The 17078-nt window shown below is 40.7% G+C and overlaps 1 protein-coding gene across 1 annotated transcript in view; it reads right to left on the reverse strand.

Moving 5' to 3' along the window:
* The window catches only part of LOC5576578 (transmembrane protein fend), a 301586-nt gene that overhangs the window by 90041 nt on the left and 194467 nt on the right, over positions 1-17078 (reverse strand). The window contains exon 2 of the mRNA XM_021841777.1: positions 3402-3449. Coding sequence (XP_021697469.1) covers positions 3402-3449 — 48 coding nt within the window. The remainder of the gene's footprint in view (positions 1-3401; positions 3450-17078) is intronic.

Below are 17078 nucleotides of genomic sequence, written 5' to 3' on the forward strand. Positions count from 1 at the left end.
AATATTCTATCAGGAGATTGTTTGTAAGAAATTGGCCAAATAATTAGATCAATACCTCTAGGCTATCTCAAGAAACTTTCACAGAAATAGCTTAGAAACATTGAATCCTATAAAGTTCTCTAGAAGTTCCGTTCAAAATTTCTCTGCAGACACAAAAAATCCATATAATCCCAAATAATTAGAAATATAAACATGTTTGCATAATGACATCTTTTATTGACAAATAACTATTGCGGAAACCCATGAAGGAATTATTTTAAAATCCAGGAACAGTTTTTTTAAGCATTCAGAGTAGTCTTTGAAGAAAATTTTGGAAAAACATTTAGCCTTCAAATAATATGTTTTAGAGTCATTTAAGATAAAATCGCTCATTTAAGGAATTAATAATTTTCAAATAAAAATAAAATTCCTAATGTTCTTCTCAGAATTTATTTTTAGAGGTTATCTTGAATAGGAATACACTTAAGAAACTTTTAAATAATGTCTAATTACATTTTAGGATGAAGCCCATAAGGATCGATAGTGCTATTCCAAAACAAAAATCGCTTCAGAAATGATTGAACATGTCTCTGATGCAAGTCTGGATCTGAATTAAGCTTTCTAGGAATTATCTTGAGAAAGTTTTAGAGAAGTAATGTCTTACAAAGTTTTCAGTGCAGTTTGAAAAATCGTAATCATGAAATCTACTATGGATTTCTTAATTTTTTTTGAATAATCCACAGAAAGAGTTGTTGGAGAATTGATGACATATTATTTGTAGATATTCATTATTGATAAATTGGGAAATGGAGAAATTCTCGCATGAATTTCAAGAATAAACAGAGATTCCAAAATATAAATTTGCTGAAAAAAAATCTTGAAGAACTCTTGATAGGTAATTTTTTGGACAGATCGAAAAATGTTACAATTGCAATTTGTAATAACTGCGGAGGAATAACATCACTAATATACAATATACTAGCCCCCCTGCTAGTCACCCTCCAGAAATAAAATCGTACCTATGCCAATGCTCAGGATTCATGAAGAATCCTGCTAGGGACCTATGAAGGAATCCAGAAATCCTATTCAGAATTCATCAGAAATCCAGCTCAGGATTCATGAAGAATCTTGGTCTGAATTCATAAGAAATCATGCTCAGGATTTATGAAGAATCCTGCTCAGGATTAATGATGAATCCTGCTCAGGATTAATGAAGAATCATGTTCAGGATTCAAGAAGAATTTTTTTCACGATTCATAATGAATCTTGATCAGAATTTAAGGAGAATCCTGCTTAGGATTCATGAAGAATTCTTCTCAGAATTTATGAAAAATCCTGCTCAGGTTTCGTGAGGAATCGTGTTCAGGGTTCAGGAAGATCCCTGCTCAGGATTTGAGAAGAATTCTACTTAGGAATTATGAAGAATCCTGCTCAGGATTCATATGGAGTCCTGCGCAGGATTCATGAAGAGTCCTGTTCCAGATTCATGAAGAATCTTGGTCAGAATTCATAAGAAATCATGCTCATGATTAATGAAGAATCCTGCTTAGGATTGATGAAGAATCACGCTCAGGATTCATGAAGATTCCTGCTACAGATTCATGAAGAATTTTGCTCAGGATTCATAAGAAACTATGCTCAGGATTTATGAAGACTCCGGCTCAGGATTCATAAAGAATCCTGCTCAGGATTTATGAAGAATCATGTTCAGGATTCATGGAGAATCATGCTCAGGATTCAAGAAGAATTCTTCTCACGATTCATGAAGAATCTTGATCAGGACTTAGAAGAATCCTGCTTAGGATTCATGAAGAATCCTGCTTAGGATTCATGAAGAATCCTGCTTAGGATTCATGAAGAATCCTGCTCAGGGTTCATCAAAAAAAAAAATAGCTCAGGATTTATGAAGAATACTTCTCAGGATTTATGAAGAATCCGGCTTAGGATTCGTAAAGAATCATGCTCAGGGTATATGAAGATCCCTGCTCAGGATTTGAGAAGAATCTTGCTTAGGAATCAGAAGAATTCTTCTCACGATTCATGAAAAATCTTGCTCAGGATTTAAGAAGAATCCTGCTCTAGATTTGAGAAGAATCCTGCTCAGGATTCAAGAAGAATTCTGCTCAAGATTCAAAAAGAATCCTGCTCAGGAATCGAGGCGAATCCTGCTAAGAGTTTTTGATGAACCCTGCTCAGGTATCAAGACAAATCCTACGCAGGAATCGAGACGAATCCTGCTGAGGATTCAAGGCGTATTCTGCATAGGGACCGAGGCGAATAGTTCTCAGGGATCGATGCAAGTCCTACTCAGGATTTGCCGCGAATCCATCTCAGGGTACGAGCCAATTCTTTTCAGGATTCAACACGAATCCTACTAAGGATTCTGAACGAATGCTGCTCAGCATAGGTGCTATTTTTACTCAGGAATTGAGGCGATTCCTGCTCAGAATTCGAGATGAATCTAACTTAGGATTTCAGACGAATCCTACACAAGGTTTAAGATTAAACCTAGGAAAGATTTGAGATCTTCTTACGACTCTAGACGAATCTTACTCAGGCAAATCCTATTAAGGATTTGCGGTGAATCCTACTTAGCATTCAACGCGAATCCTACTAGTCGTTATAAAATGTGAAGGACACACAAATGGCATCTTTCTCTAAGGCGTCAGAAACGGGACACAGCTACTCTATGCAATGGTTATTTCCTTCATAAACCACATTTCATTTCGCCGTCATTTTGTTTGTCTCCGACAAATTCCCTGAAACAACCTCTCACTTCACGAGAACGAGGCTGATTTCACACATCAAGTTGATTAAATTATAATTTTCATGTGATAAAAACAAAGCAACGAACGGTGGCGGTGGCAAGTGTTTCACTTTCTTCCCATGTCGCCATCCGAGTTGATCGTTTTTCCGGGAAAATTGTTTCATCCATAAAACAGGCGGAGCGGTAAGGTATAGCATTTCCCAAACAGCTTCCAATTTTCTTCTTTCCGCTTTCGGTTCCACAGGTGTTGAGGTTCCACGTTGAGTCACTAGGTAAGTGAACCAACAATGTTGTACCGTGAGCAACGGTTTTCCGCGGAAAAGAACAACATTTCTAGATTCGTGGAATAACTTCGGTGCCTTGGCTGCTCGTAAAAAAGTAAGACCAAGGGGAACCCAAGCTGTAAGTTATTGGATGCTGCTTCTGATGCCGCGAGTTGGGTGTTGAAATAAATAATACATCAGTTTAAAATATCGAATGAGGTTTGCTTTTTTCTCCTTTGATCGTTGTCGTCGGAAGATGCCTTTGCCGCGGGTTGCTCAAGTAGCACAGGTTGCACCTGTGCGAGTTGGAGTCATGTGACGCCGAAACAGAAGTAGCGTTCCTAGGTGGATGCATGTTATAGGTATACCCTAGTAGCGAGATGATTTCTTACCGTTGAACAGTTCCGGCGCTGGGAACAAAGCGATTCCTTTGTCGAGTGCTGTGGCAGGAGGAGAAATGAGAAAAAGGAAATAAATCAGAATGTGGTTAAATATTGATGGTGCACATGGTGGAGCATGAGTTAGATTGCGGAAGCAGTGTTTGTTTGAGAAGGTTTGCTAGGTTTCAGCTTGATTGGCAATGATTTAGAGTGTTTTTTGTACCCTAAATCTTCGTTCTTCAAAGCTCTAGTAGTAAGTTATTTATTTATATGGTTTTACATCAATTATCTTAATAAAACTTCGCCAACAATATTTCGCCAATTCACTCGCTTCATGGCCGCTTCTCTCCATCCTCGACTGCGACCCACGTTCTTCAGGTCCTGGTGCATCTGGTCAATCTACCTAGCTCGCTGCGCCCCACGTCTTTTTGTTCCGACCGGATTCGTTGCGAACACCATCTTTCAGGGTTGTAGTAGTAAGTACTATATACAAAATTTTCCAATAATTATCAGTACAATAATATCCCATATCCAGGTGTTCTGCTTCCTATCCTATCATCCTATTAAAGAAGAATAAAATCAGGCTTTTATTAACATTTTGTTAAGTCCATTTGAATGCAGCATCCAACATGGCCGCCATAAACATTTGCTGGAAGATTAAGAGCTTTTTCTCTATGCAATGTGTTTGCTAAATATTCTACTCTCTAAGAATTCTTTCAAGATTCAAGCGAAGTATCCACGCAGGGTTCTGTTCGAATTTCCTCTCAAAAATCTGTTTAGTATTCCCTCAGCTTTTTCAGAATCCTTTCGAGATTTTTTTCAGAACTTTTCAGAATTAGTGCAGAATTCTCTCAAAATTTTAGTTCAGAATCCTCTCATGATTTTAGTTTAGAATCCTCCCAGAATTTTGGTTTAGAATACTCTCAGAATTTTCATTTGGAATCCTCTCAAGATTCTGGTACAGAACCCTCTCAGGATTCTGTCAGATTCAGAATCAGAATTCTCCCAGGTTTCTGTTCAGATTCTGGTTCAGAATCCTCCCAGGTTTTTATTCAGAATTATCCCAGTATTCTGTTCAGGATCCCCGATGGATTCTGGTTGTGATTCCTCACAGGATTTTGCTCAGAACCCTCTCAGGATTCTGGTTCATAATCCTCTTAGGATTCTGGTTCAAAGTCCACTTAAGATTCTGATTTAAAATTGTCCCAGTATTCTGGTTCAGAATCCTACCAAAATCTTCTCAGGATTCTGATTCATAATTCTCTCAGGATTTTGTTCATAATTTTCCCAAGATTATGTTCAGGATCTTCTCAGGGTTCTATTTCTCTTCTTTTTAGAATCCTCTCAAGGTTAGAGATCAGAACCCTCTTAACATTATGTTCAAAATCCTCTCAGGATTCTGTTCAGAATTCTCTCAAAACTCTGTTCAGAATCCTGAGAGTATTTTGAACAAGGTTCCTGAGAGGATTCTGCTTCAGAATCCTCCAAAGATCCTGGGTCAGAATCCTCACAAGATTCTACTTCAGAATCATCCCAGGATTCTGGTTCAAATTCCTCTCCGGATTACGTTCAGAAATCCTTTATACCTGGAGATCGTTCTGATTAATGGACGGCACTTCTCCGACATTATCGACATGATGGTCAAACTGCGCCCAAAACTCTACGTCGTTAACAACGTACGGTACCGACGACCGCCCCGGTATGACCTACAGCGGCTTAAGCAACCGGATGTCGCAGCTGCATACGCGCAGCACCTCGAGGCTGCATTACTGAAAGAGGGTGAGCTGGATTAAGCCCCTTTTGAGGACTGCTGGAGAACAGTGAAAGCAGCCATCAACGATGCAGCTGAGAGCAACGTCGGGTACGTGGGACGAAGTCGACGGAACGATTGGTTCGACGAGGAATGTAGGCAGATTCTGGAGGAGAAGAACGCTGCGCGGGCGGTCATGCTGCAGCAAGGGACCTGGCAGAACGTGGAGCGTTATAGACGGAAACGGCAACAGCAGATCCGCTTCTTTCGGGAGAAAAAACACCGACGGAGTGCGAGGAGATGGAACAGCTGTGCCAGTCTCAAGAAACACGCAAGTTCTATCAGAAGCTCAACGCAACCCGTTACGGCTTCGTGCCGCGAGCTGAGATGTGCAGGGATATGGATGAGAGCATTTATCGGACGAGCATGAGGTGATCGAAAGGTGGAAGCAGCACTTCAACGAACATCTTAATGGCGCGGAGAGCACAGACAATGAAGGTCGGGACAACGGAGAAAATGCCTTCGTTGGTACTACGGAGGATGGAAACGCCTAGGTAGCAGGGGTATGATGGGGATACGTTCAAGGTGGTAGACCATGGGCAGGTCATGTTGCAAGGATGCCGAACAGCACCCCTGCAAAAATGGCGTTCGCGTCGGATCCAGTTGGTACAAGAAGGCTGTAACTCGCCAGCCTGTCGTGCTTCCCGTTCGTAAGTGGATGGCTTTAGCGCCACTCCTAAAAGGAGACCACCCAGCAGTTTGCAGGTTTGCCCGGCCTGAGACCCTTCAAGGGAGGGGTTAATTTTAAAGAACTTGGGAAGAAAGCTGACTGGCTGCGTTAAATTAGCCGTTGTACTTCTCGGTAAAGGCTCAAGGCCATCAATACCACTGAAGTTCCAAATACAAATTCCTAGAATCCTAAGAAACCTTAATCACTGGAACGAAGTGTTCTCATCACAGGCCCAGTACGAAAGTCACTCCTTTTCAAACTGTCTTCAATTTGAGAATGGTTAAAGGTCGATTCGGGCCGACTTACCCAGTAAAAACAAACTACAAGAAAAGCGAAACGAAAACGAGCTACATGAAAATCCCTCACATGACACTAATTCCTTCAATGGACTACATCAAACAATTCAGCTTGGGAACCACTGGTAACATATATTTTATATCGAACAACGCTTCAGCTATAAACGCTCGAATAAAGCTCCAACACGTAACGCATATCTTTTACTACATAAATTTATTTACAAACGCTCTTGCCTCTACATGCTTGTCTAGGTCTTTGGGTTCCCTTTCCTCTACTATCTTTCTACTCTAGCGTGCGTTTCTCTTCTTCCTACTTCATTCTTTCTCGACGGCGGCGCTTGCCGTGCACGGACTCTTCTCCTGCTTGTGTGTTTGGTGGCTACGGGTGTGGGTTTCTGTGTATTGGACTGAGCGAAAACGTGCTCAACGAATCTTTCACAAATAATGTTCGAGACGGCTACGGGCTATCGAATGGTGCCGTATGTCTCATGCGCATGGACAACACGAACGTTTAGCATGCATGCTTGGTACTTACTCTACCATGGATTTACATGTGGGTGGGTTTACGGTTGGTGGGGTGGACTAGTGGTGGGCACGTAGCTGCGTTGGCATCTGCTCCGGTCTGTACACGATCGCGGACGCGATCAACGGTCCATTCCGTTGGTCCTCACTGGATCCGTGGACTTACGCGTGAACGCGGCACGTGCGTTCGTTCGTCTCCCTCCTTCTTGGCGATTGAGTTGCTGTCACAGAAGAAATTGCTGACGCTGACGATAACGGTACGGTGGTGGTGGCCTGCCTGTCTAGGGCGCGCAGATTGGCGCGGCGCAATCCTCTTCCAGTCACGTGTGCCCCGGAAATCCTCCGAAGTCGAACGGTGGGGTCAAGAGTAAGGTTTTGGTGGATGGTGGTGTGCCGGCAATGGCCTCTGTTGCCACGAATCCTACACACAAAAAGCCACTATGCACATGTTTTACACAACCCACAAATTAGCACAGTAGCTTCTTACCCGGAATATTGGTTTAAACACACGCACTATTCACAAACGAGAAAACTCCTACTAGTCTTAAGCAATCGAGCTAGTACTACTGGAAAGGGAAATAAATTAGTATTCCTACTTAGAACTTTCATGTAGTTAAACTTCACCTAATAAAGCACACCATGACGCGAACAAGTAATTTAACCACTCTTGCCTCTTCCACAGTTCGAAACGAAGTGGACGATCAAGGCTGGGAATTGTCTTCAGATACCCGCTAAATTGTGACCTTCGGCTTCAAGGTCGCGGAATGGGACGAAGTGCAATTTCGCGAGTGCGAAATTCTGAAAATTTGGACCCGAAACTTCAATAATGCCACCTCTCTTTCCAGCGGCCGCATTAGCACGTTTAGGCAAATTCTCTCCCCAAGTTCGGTAGGAGTGTGCCAAGCCGAACGGGAAACGTCATTGGATCCTGAAAGGATTTTTGGGCAGGTCGATGTCCGCCGAGAGACATAGCAAATATGAGCGCGTTGACAATTTGTGCTGGCTTGGGTTCTTTTCTTAGACGCGTGTAACTGCTGTAGGGAGGCAAGCGTATGCCAATGGTAACTCTACAGAAGGGATGATCTAATGCGGTGAACTTATGTATAAATAAATGATAAAAACGAGCGGACATGTGATACTATTTAATGGAAAACATTTAATGAATATGATACAGGAACAATTCTTAAATTAAAAAGCGTACTTGTAACAAGGCGTGGAGCGCAGCGAGCTAGGTGGGCGGATCGAGTGCGTATCGATTTGGCGAGCGTGGGGCAGAACCGAGGATGGAGAGATGCGGCCACGAACCGAGTATTGTGACTTGAAATTGTTGATTCAATGTTATCTGTTTAAATGTTAACTAAATAAATGAAATGAACGAAATCCTCGAGTTGACAGAGGCGAATGAGTGGAGATAAGTACGTTCCCACTGACCTAAACGTTGCGGATGATCACACGAAATGCAAGGGACTCCCGTATTTGAAACCATTTCTCTATCTCCCAGAAGATCTTTGGCCACGGACGTCTGAAGCACTGAAGTGGCATCAAAGAATGCTGATCTGCTCGATTTGCGGCAGGACTTGCAGCCATGTTTGCCAACGTTCGAAGACGATGTCATTCACATGATTAACCCAGCCGATGCCAGTGCGCCAGACGTCTTGCAGTAAGACTTTCAGGTACATAAGGACCTGGGCAATTAGCTCAAGCTGATCGAACACGGACATGAGTACACGTAGCATTTGTCGTTTTGTTGAACGGTATTCGCCTTCTAGCAGTGCTCGACCGTATCGGTCTCACCCAACCTCGTAGGTGGAGGTATCCAAGTCGGTACGCCACACATACCGAGTATCTTCTCTGTTGCTAGTTCCGGTGAGAAATCAAGGCTTTTTTTCTTTGGTGTGTTTCTTATCTAAGGCTTTGACGACGCGTTTGGAGTTGCGAATCCCATTACGGATATCAAAGCCGCCTTCTGCATGCACCTTCCTCACTTGCTTTGCGAGTTCAATCGCTTCTTCTTCGGTCGCTACACTCATGAGCATGTCATAAACGTAGTGACGCTTCTGGATCACTTTGACGGCCGTTGAATATTCACTCTTAAAACGCTCGGCGTTTAGGTTTTCACAAATTGGGCGCTACTAGGGGAGCAGCACGCTCCAAATGTCATTACCTGCAGAACGTATACGGACAAGGTTCCATCTTCGTCATACCAGAGGAATCGCTGAAATTGCTGGTCTTCCGGACGCATGAGCATCTGCAAGAACATTTCACGCACGTCTCCAGTTAGGGCAACCTGCCCTTCACGGAATTGAACCAATATGTTGAACAGTTCGCTGTGCTTATCTGGTCCCTTGAGCAGAGCTGAGTTCAGAGACACAACGTGGGCTACCGCGGCAGCGTCCCACACCATTCAAATTTCCCCAGGCTTATTGGGGTTCGTCACGGGAAATATCGGGAGGTACCCCGTCCGAGGGATATTCTCGGAAAGTTTTTCTTTGGTGAGCTTGCCGGCGTAGTCCTTTTCGACGAAATCGCTGATCTTGTTGTTAAGAGCATCCGCAAGTAAAGAGACTTTGTCCATTCGCTTTTTGAGGCAACGCAGTCGTTGGAGGGGCTTCAGAAAACTGTCAAGCAGTCGAACATTATCGTATCACCACAACAAACCTGTTTCATAGTGGCTCTCACTCACAACTGCGCGAGGCTTGAGCAGAATCTGCGCTCGCTCTGCCAAAAGGATTGCTCAAGTACAGTGCATAGGCTGGTTTTAGCGGGTCGTCGTTGGTGCGTCATCCCCGCATTTCCTGAGTTACCTTCTCAGGGGATCTGTATGCAGATTTCCCCCTTGTAAAAAACAAAAAAAAAAAGGCGTAGATGTGAAAAACGGAATGCACGAGATTTGCTGCATTGTTGCTATTTCCTGCCCGACAAATTGTTCATCCTAGCCTAGTTTTGACCGTGATCGGCTGGTGTATCGCTCCCTCGCGGCTTTTTTGAACAAGGCTGAGGCGCTGATCCTTTATTCCTATGAGAATTCTCGGTCGTTGTTGATCATACGAACACTGGAGTAGCATCGAGGTATGCTGATCTGCTCGATTTGCGGCAGGACTTAGAGCCATGTTTGCCAACGTTCGAAGAGTCATCCACTTGATCTGGCGCCCAACGTGCCTGTTTCGCTTGTTCCAAGTGGCATTTCCTGTTCCAGTGCCAACTGCATTTCCTCGTCATCGATCATCCCACCGCCAATCTGCCCATCATCCACGTCAAGTTTTCGTCGTGGAACCTTGCGAAGTTCGAGTTAGCCGATCCGCAGTTCTATGTTCCAAATAAGATCGACCTTGTCATCGGCGGTAATGTATACTGGGATCTACATGACCAGAAATAAGGTAGGGCGATATATTGTTCGCCTCTCTGTCGAACACCACCACGAAGACAACTCAACTCCGTTGAACTCTATTCCCCCGATCGAATCCTTTGTCGTTTGGCACAGCGGGAAAGTTTTCCTGAAAAGCACTTTGATCTTTCCACTGGTGTGCTCGTGTCAAGTCCAGACCGTTGAAGTGTTTAGAGGCCTACGCCGACGAGTTAGGATTGATTCGCAACAATGCCGAGCTACCCGAAACACCAAGCATCCCATCGTTTTCAGCACCAAACATCCGTTGGCAAGATTGCTCATCATGCACTGCCAAAAAAAAACTCTGCTCCATGCTGGCCCGCAGCTCATGCAGACAAGCCTTCACCAGAAGTCCTGGATCCTCAGTGGACGAAACCTAGCTAGGAACGTCTACCATCAGTGCATCACCTGCTTTCGAAGCAAACCGAAGGTAATTCAGCAAGCCATCGTGGATTTTCCAGCTTCTTGCGTTTCTCCGACGCGTCCTTTCTTCGTTTGTGGCGTAGATTACTGTGGCCCACTGTATGTCAAGTCGCCAGTTAGGACGCGTGGTCCGACAAAGGTGTATGTGGCCATCTTCATCTGTTTTTCCAAACGAGCCGTCCACATAGAACTCGTGAGCGATTTGACATCTGCTGCTTTTCCTGCAGCCCTGCGTCGTCTGGCAGTTCGAAGGGGTAAGATTTCCTAGCGAAATCCACTGGAAGTTTATCCCACCACGCGCCCTATATTTTGGAGGTCTCTGGGAGGCTGAGTGAAGTTCGCAAAGACCCACCTCCTGAAAGAAATCGGCAATACCAGTCTGTCGTACGAGGATATGCTTATTAGCGTGGGACAAAATTTAGATTCTCGCTCCAGTCCACTTTTTGGATTGCATTTAGGTCCCACAACAACTGTGCAAAATTTCAGCTCGATCGGGTAAACTATTTTTACGCGCCAGCCGTTCAAAGTTTGTATGGGATTTACTATGGGAAAACTTACTTTTGCAAAGAAAAATCACCAGAGGTCGCCCATTGACCTCTATAAAAATTCTGAACACAGACCTCGATAGGTATTTCTACGATGAAGAATATTGCTGAAGACCAAAAAGTGGACTGGAGCGAGAATCTAATTTTTTCATATAACCGTGTCCCAGGCTAATGCTCATTCTACTCGCACAGGTGGAAATGTGTCTCAATTCACGCCCAGTTACACCAATGCATAGTGGGAGGAAAGATGGAGCTCACGCCTTCAATTGCGATTTTACGTAAAAATGATCTTTTTCATAGCAAAAACTGCTCTGAAATGGTCAATTTTTGAGCTAGAAAAAAACTTTTTTCGTCAAATCATCTTTTAATTTTATGATTTTCAACTTTGTAGAACAAACCATTTCAATATTCATCAAAATAATTAAGTTTTGATTGTTATCTTTTTGAACAAAGGGCCATTATAATCTTCGTTCTTACCAAAAAAATTGTTTTTGTAATAGGAACAACTTTGTAAAACATAATTTTTACGTAAAATCGCAATTGAAAGGCGTGAGTTCCATTTATCCTTCTAAAACCCCAATTCGTTCCACTGTGCAATGTCGTCGGAACCATCAGACCTGGAAGCTCTGACACCTGGTCACTTCCTGGTGGATTCCAATCTCCAATCTGTACCCTAAATCATAATCACCGACGTCCCCAAAAGCTGGCTCGACCATTTCGACCTCTCAGGATTCTGTTCAGAACCCTTTCAAGATTCTGTTCAGAATCCTCTCAGGCTTCTGGTTCAGAATCTTCTAAAGATCGTGATTCCGAATCCTCTAAGGATTCTGAACACGAATCTTTAGATGGTTCGGAATCAGAATCTTTAGAGGATTTTGAACCAGAATCCTGAGAAGATTCTGAATCAGAATTCTGAGGAATTTTTGTACAGAATCCTGAGTAAATTCTGAACGAATTTCTGAACAAAATTCTGAAAGGATTCTGAATAGAATCTTGAGGGGATCCTAGCAAGAATCATAAGAAGATTCTGAACAGAATCCTGAGAAGATCCTGAATCGGAATCCTTAGAAGATCCTGAAGCAGAATTCTGAGAGGATTCTGAACAGAATCCTAAGAATATTCTGAACATAATCCTGATAGTATCCGAAACAGAATCCTGAGAGGATTCTGAGCAGAATCCTGAGAGGATTCGGAGAATAATTCTGAGAGAGAAATGTTCAGAAATTAACAGAATCGTGAGGGAATTTGGACAAGAATCATTAGAAGATTTTGAACAGATTCCTGAGAGGATTCTGAACCAGAATCCTTAGAAGCTTCTGATTCATAATTCTGAGAGGATTCTGAACGATAACCCTTGATCAATTCTCGCTGAAACCAGGCCGCCATCGGCACCCATTGTTAGAATTTCAGTTTTATGTCACTGATTGCTAGATTCCGATAAAACTTAAGAGTGATCCTTTCGGTTTTCTGAAACTGGTGGTCGCCTCGTACGCCAACTAGCCAAATAGTTTGCGAAAAAGCCCATTTTTTGATAAATCTTAGGTATTTCTTCCCGTGATATGTCTCATATTTTCCTTGCAACACATAGCAAACTTAGTGGCATTGTATGGAGAAAAGATATAGCTTTCATTTGAAATTAAAAAAAAAATGTCGGCCATTTTGAATTTGGCTGCCACCTTGAATATTGTTAGAAAAATCAATTTTTTCACCATTAGCGCACCGCTCATTTTCAATAACCATCGGAAAGCTGGGAAAAAATTGCGTAAGATAGGCTATAAAAACACGCTGAGCAATGATATTTGCACTATGAAATTAATGATTTTCTAAATCATGTTCTAAGATTTTGACGTACATGGCTAGTGCAATCAATTCAAACATTATTTTTTGTACAACATAGAAACAAGAATTCAATCGTTGGTGTTTTATTCGAGTCGAGTGACGAATAAGAGTATTATTTTGAGTGATACAATTTGGCGGCTGAGTAGCAAACTCGGTTCCGATAGGGACGTAACATCAGGAAAATGAAGAATAATAATAAGAAGAATAAACGTAACGTTGTTTTTCTTGGTAGCATTAAAATTCAACGTATTGAGTGCTAACAAGGTGAAAACTCATTTAACTATTTAAAACAAAGATCCGTCAATGCCATATTTTTTCACTCAAAATAATACTCCTTTTCTTTGCCTCACTTGAATACTATACCAACGATTGAAAACTTGTTTCTTTGTTTTACAAAAAAATATGTTTGCACTCGCCATATACAGTATTGGACAAAACATTTGCAACTTTTTCGATTGTCCATACAAAATGACAATCTTTGGTTAGCTATATCTTAGTTATTTATAGACCGTTTTGAATGTAATTTTGACAAAACAACAGGCATAACTTGAATTTTAACATATATTTTTGAATGAGTTTTCCAATCACAAGTTTAAAAGCAATTTTCGACAAAAATTACACTTCAGTTAAACCGTTATTATTTGAAAATGCGTGATTGGAAAAAATATATTCAAAAATGTAAATTAAAATTCAAGTTATATCTGATGTTCTGTGAAAATTTTATTCGAATCCATACATAAATTACTGAGATCTACCTTACCAAAGTTGGCCATGTTGTATGGAAAAACCGATACAAATGCAAATGTACTGTACGTCAGAATCGTAGAACATGATTTAGAAAATCGTTCATTTCATAGGGAAAATATCATTGCTCACCTAATTTTTGTAGTCTAACTTACGAAATTTTTTCTCAGCTTTCTGATGGTGATCTCAGAATTCAAAACGAACAGTGCGCTAATGATGAAAAAAAAAAAAACGATTCTTCTAACAATATTCAAGACGGCGGCCAAATTCAAAATGGCTGCCAATTTTTTTTTAACTTCAAATGAAAGCTTTATCTTTTCTCTATACGATGCCACTTAGTTTGCTATGTGTTGCAAAAGAAATATGAGACATATCGCGTGAAGAAATACCCAAGATTTATCAAAAATGGGCTTTTTTTGCAAACTGTTCAGCTAGCAGGCGTACGAGGAGTGCACCAATTTGAGAAAACCGAAAGGACCACCCTTAAGTTTTATCGAAAACTAGCGATCAGTAACATTAAATTGCAATTCTAACAATGTGTGCCGATGGCGGAATGGTTTCAGCAAGAATTGCTTCCTTAGGGGATTCTAAACCAAAATCTTGAAATAATTCTGTACCAGAATACTGGGAAGATTCTGAACAGAATCCTGAGAGCATTCTGGACAGAATCCAGAAAGAATTCTGAGCCAGAATTCTAACTAGATTCTGAACGGAATTCTGATAGGAATCTAACCAGAATCCTGAGTAGATTGAGAAGATTCTGAATAAGAAGCCTGAGAAAATTATGAACACAATCCTGTGAGAATTCTTACAAGAATATTGAAGAGATTATGATTAGACTCTTAAGAAGATTTTGAACCAGAATTTAGGGAGGATTCTGGTTCAGATTCTCACAGGATTCTAGTTTAGAAACCTCTCAGGATTCTTGTTCCGAATCCTCTATGCAATCCGTTCAGAATCCACTATGAATTCTACTTAGAATCCTCTCAGAATTCTGTTCAGAGTCTTTTCATGGTTCTGTTTAGAGTCATCTCAGAAATATGTTCTGAGTCTCCTCAGGATTCTTTCCAGAGTAATCTCAAGATTCTGTTCATTATCCTCTCAGGAATCTGTTCAGAATCCTCTCAAGTTTTAAATCAGAATCGTCTTAGGATTTGCCTTCCAGTTTTATACCCTGTATCGTCTCAGGATTCCTTTCAGAAACCTTTCAGGATTCAGGTTTTGAATCCTCTTAGGATTCTGTTCAGAATCCTCTTGGGATTGCGGTAGAGATTGGGTTGAGAATCATCTCAGGATTGTTGTTCAGAATCCTCTCTGGATTTTGGTTCAGAATCCTCTCAGGTTTTGGAATAGAATCGTCTTAAAATTAAGGACTGTTCATTTTATAAAGTGGACACTTTGTTTTTGCTATATTTTTTTTATTTATTGATAAAATCGTAATCGGTTTTCTGTGCATCGTTCAACTATTATTCTACAATACTATTAATATATAAGATCTTAGAAAATGCTTTTGGATGAAGAGCCAAATAATTTTTCCAAAAACTCCTAAGAAAAGCTGTTCGTCAAAGTTTAACATTATTTTTCGCAAAACAAAAATCCTAATTTTTATGAACATATTGTATGTTTGTATCCTTTACTATTCTGCAAAAGGTATAGCTTTAAAAAAAAATCAACTATATTCCACCATTCTCTGACATTAGGTAACTTTAGTAATGCACCCATTTATGGCCAAATTTGCTGATACACCATCCTTTCACTCCCAGCAAAAGAGGAAAGTAAAAAGCGTGTTCAAAACTGGTCTGGTTTACTAAATAAACTATATTTGTGCAAACGAGAGCCAAATCGTGCGTTTAAACCACAGTCCTAAGCACAAATTTTACTGTTTATGGTAGTTTTACTAAAAAGTCTCATACTTTTAAAATCGTGTACGCATATTTATCGATCTGCAGCAAATTGTAAATGGTTTTCTCCGAAAATTTCAATTGATAATCTCAGAATAACATATTACAAAAATAATAGGTGCAAAATGAAGTCGATTTAATTACAGCAGTGTTGTCAATTTTGATGATTGTCAATGTACTTTGAAAGGTCTTCTAAGAATAAAGCAATTGTGTATCTATTGTGCTTTAAATGTCACCTGGGGACTTAATAAGTAACTCTATGAAGGCGTAAGTCATTTTTCATATTAATACTATATTAGGACGTACTTTTAACCAAAAAAAATTCTACTCATACCGATCCCCTTCAATTTTAAAATGGTTTTCTCTAAAAATATAGGGAGAAAATGATGTTATTATATCTGTAAAATTGTTGTTCCAAAAATAACTTGATTTTTTCCATCAGGCTTCTAGTTGATGATACTTTAGAAGAACAAGCCCTTTTTGAAAATAAAAAATATAAATTGTCGAATTTTCCAGCCAATTTCTAACAATCATTGATTTTGATAACCTCCAAAAACCGACCGTTCTAATCGTTGTTCCATATTCGTGTGAAATTTAATTAATTTTGGAGAATTTTTATTATCACAACATTGTACAATACTAGTCAAACGATGTGCAGAAAACCGATTGAAATTTCATTGATAAATTAAAAAGATACAACATGCACAAGGTGTCCACTTTATAAAATGAACAGTCCTTATGCTACAAAATCCTCTCAGGATTCAGAATTTTCGTAGGATTCTGTTCAGAATCTTATCCAAATACTGTTCAGAATCCTCTCAGGATTCTGATTTAAATTCTGGAACAGAATCCTGGGAGGATTGTGAGCAGAATCCTGAGAAGATGTTAAATGTAATAAAAATTGTTATTTTGTAGGAAATTTGGATATGACATCTTCTTCATTCGTCTCTCTCCTTCCTGATGAATTGGAAACACCAATTAAAGTGAATGCAAGTCAGAAGATGATGTCATCTCCCAATTGTAGCCACATGTAGGATATTGTAGAGGCCAACTTATTGTTATTCGTTCATCAGTGTGATCCTCACAACATTGTATGCATACGACACCAATGCTGTCTGACACTTTTAAACTGAAGTACACATATATACAATTTTAATCCATCAATGGTTTTAAACAAACACCAATTCTCAAAAGTTCACAAAAAGTTTCCAAAAGGTTAAGCATCCGTCACTAAAGCCCTGCAAAGCTTCATGAAAGCCCTCAAATACCGTGCGGGATTACTTCCATTTTTTCCAACACACACATTCCCTTTTCCAACAACAACAAAAAAGTACCCGACATGAAATGAAATAAAATAAATTTCACCCAACACATAAATGCATAAATTTCCACCTTTCCACCAGATGGTACAACCCTCCACCTCCAGCCGATGATCCATCCCGCCACCCATCATGATTCCAGCGCAGATTTGCCCCACCAGCAGTAGCACAAGAATCCTCCTGTACGACGACTGGCAAAGCAGAGGAGCATTGTGTCCCAAAGCGTCAGGCTGAA

Source organism: Aedes aegypti, chromosome 1 (genome assembly GCF_002204515.2).
Source record: "Aedes aegypti strain LVP_AGWG chromosome 1, AaegL5.0 Primary Assembly, whole genome shotgun sequence".
Taxonomy (NCBI): Eukaryota; Metazoa; Arthropoda; class Insecta; order Diptera; family Culicidae; genus Aedes; species Aedes aegypti.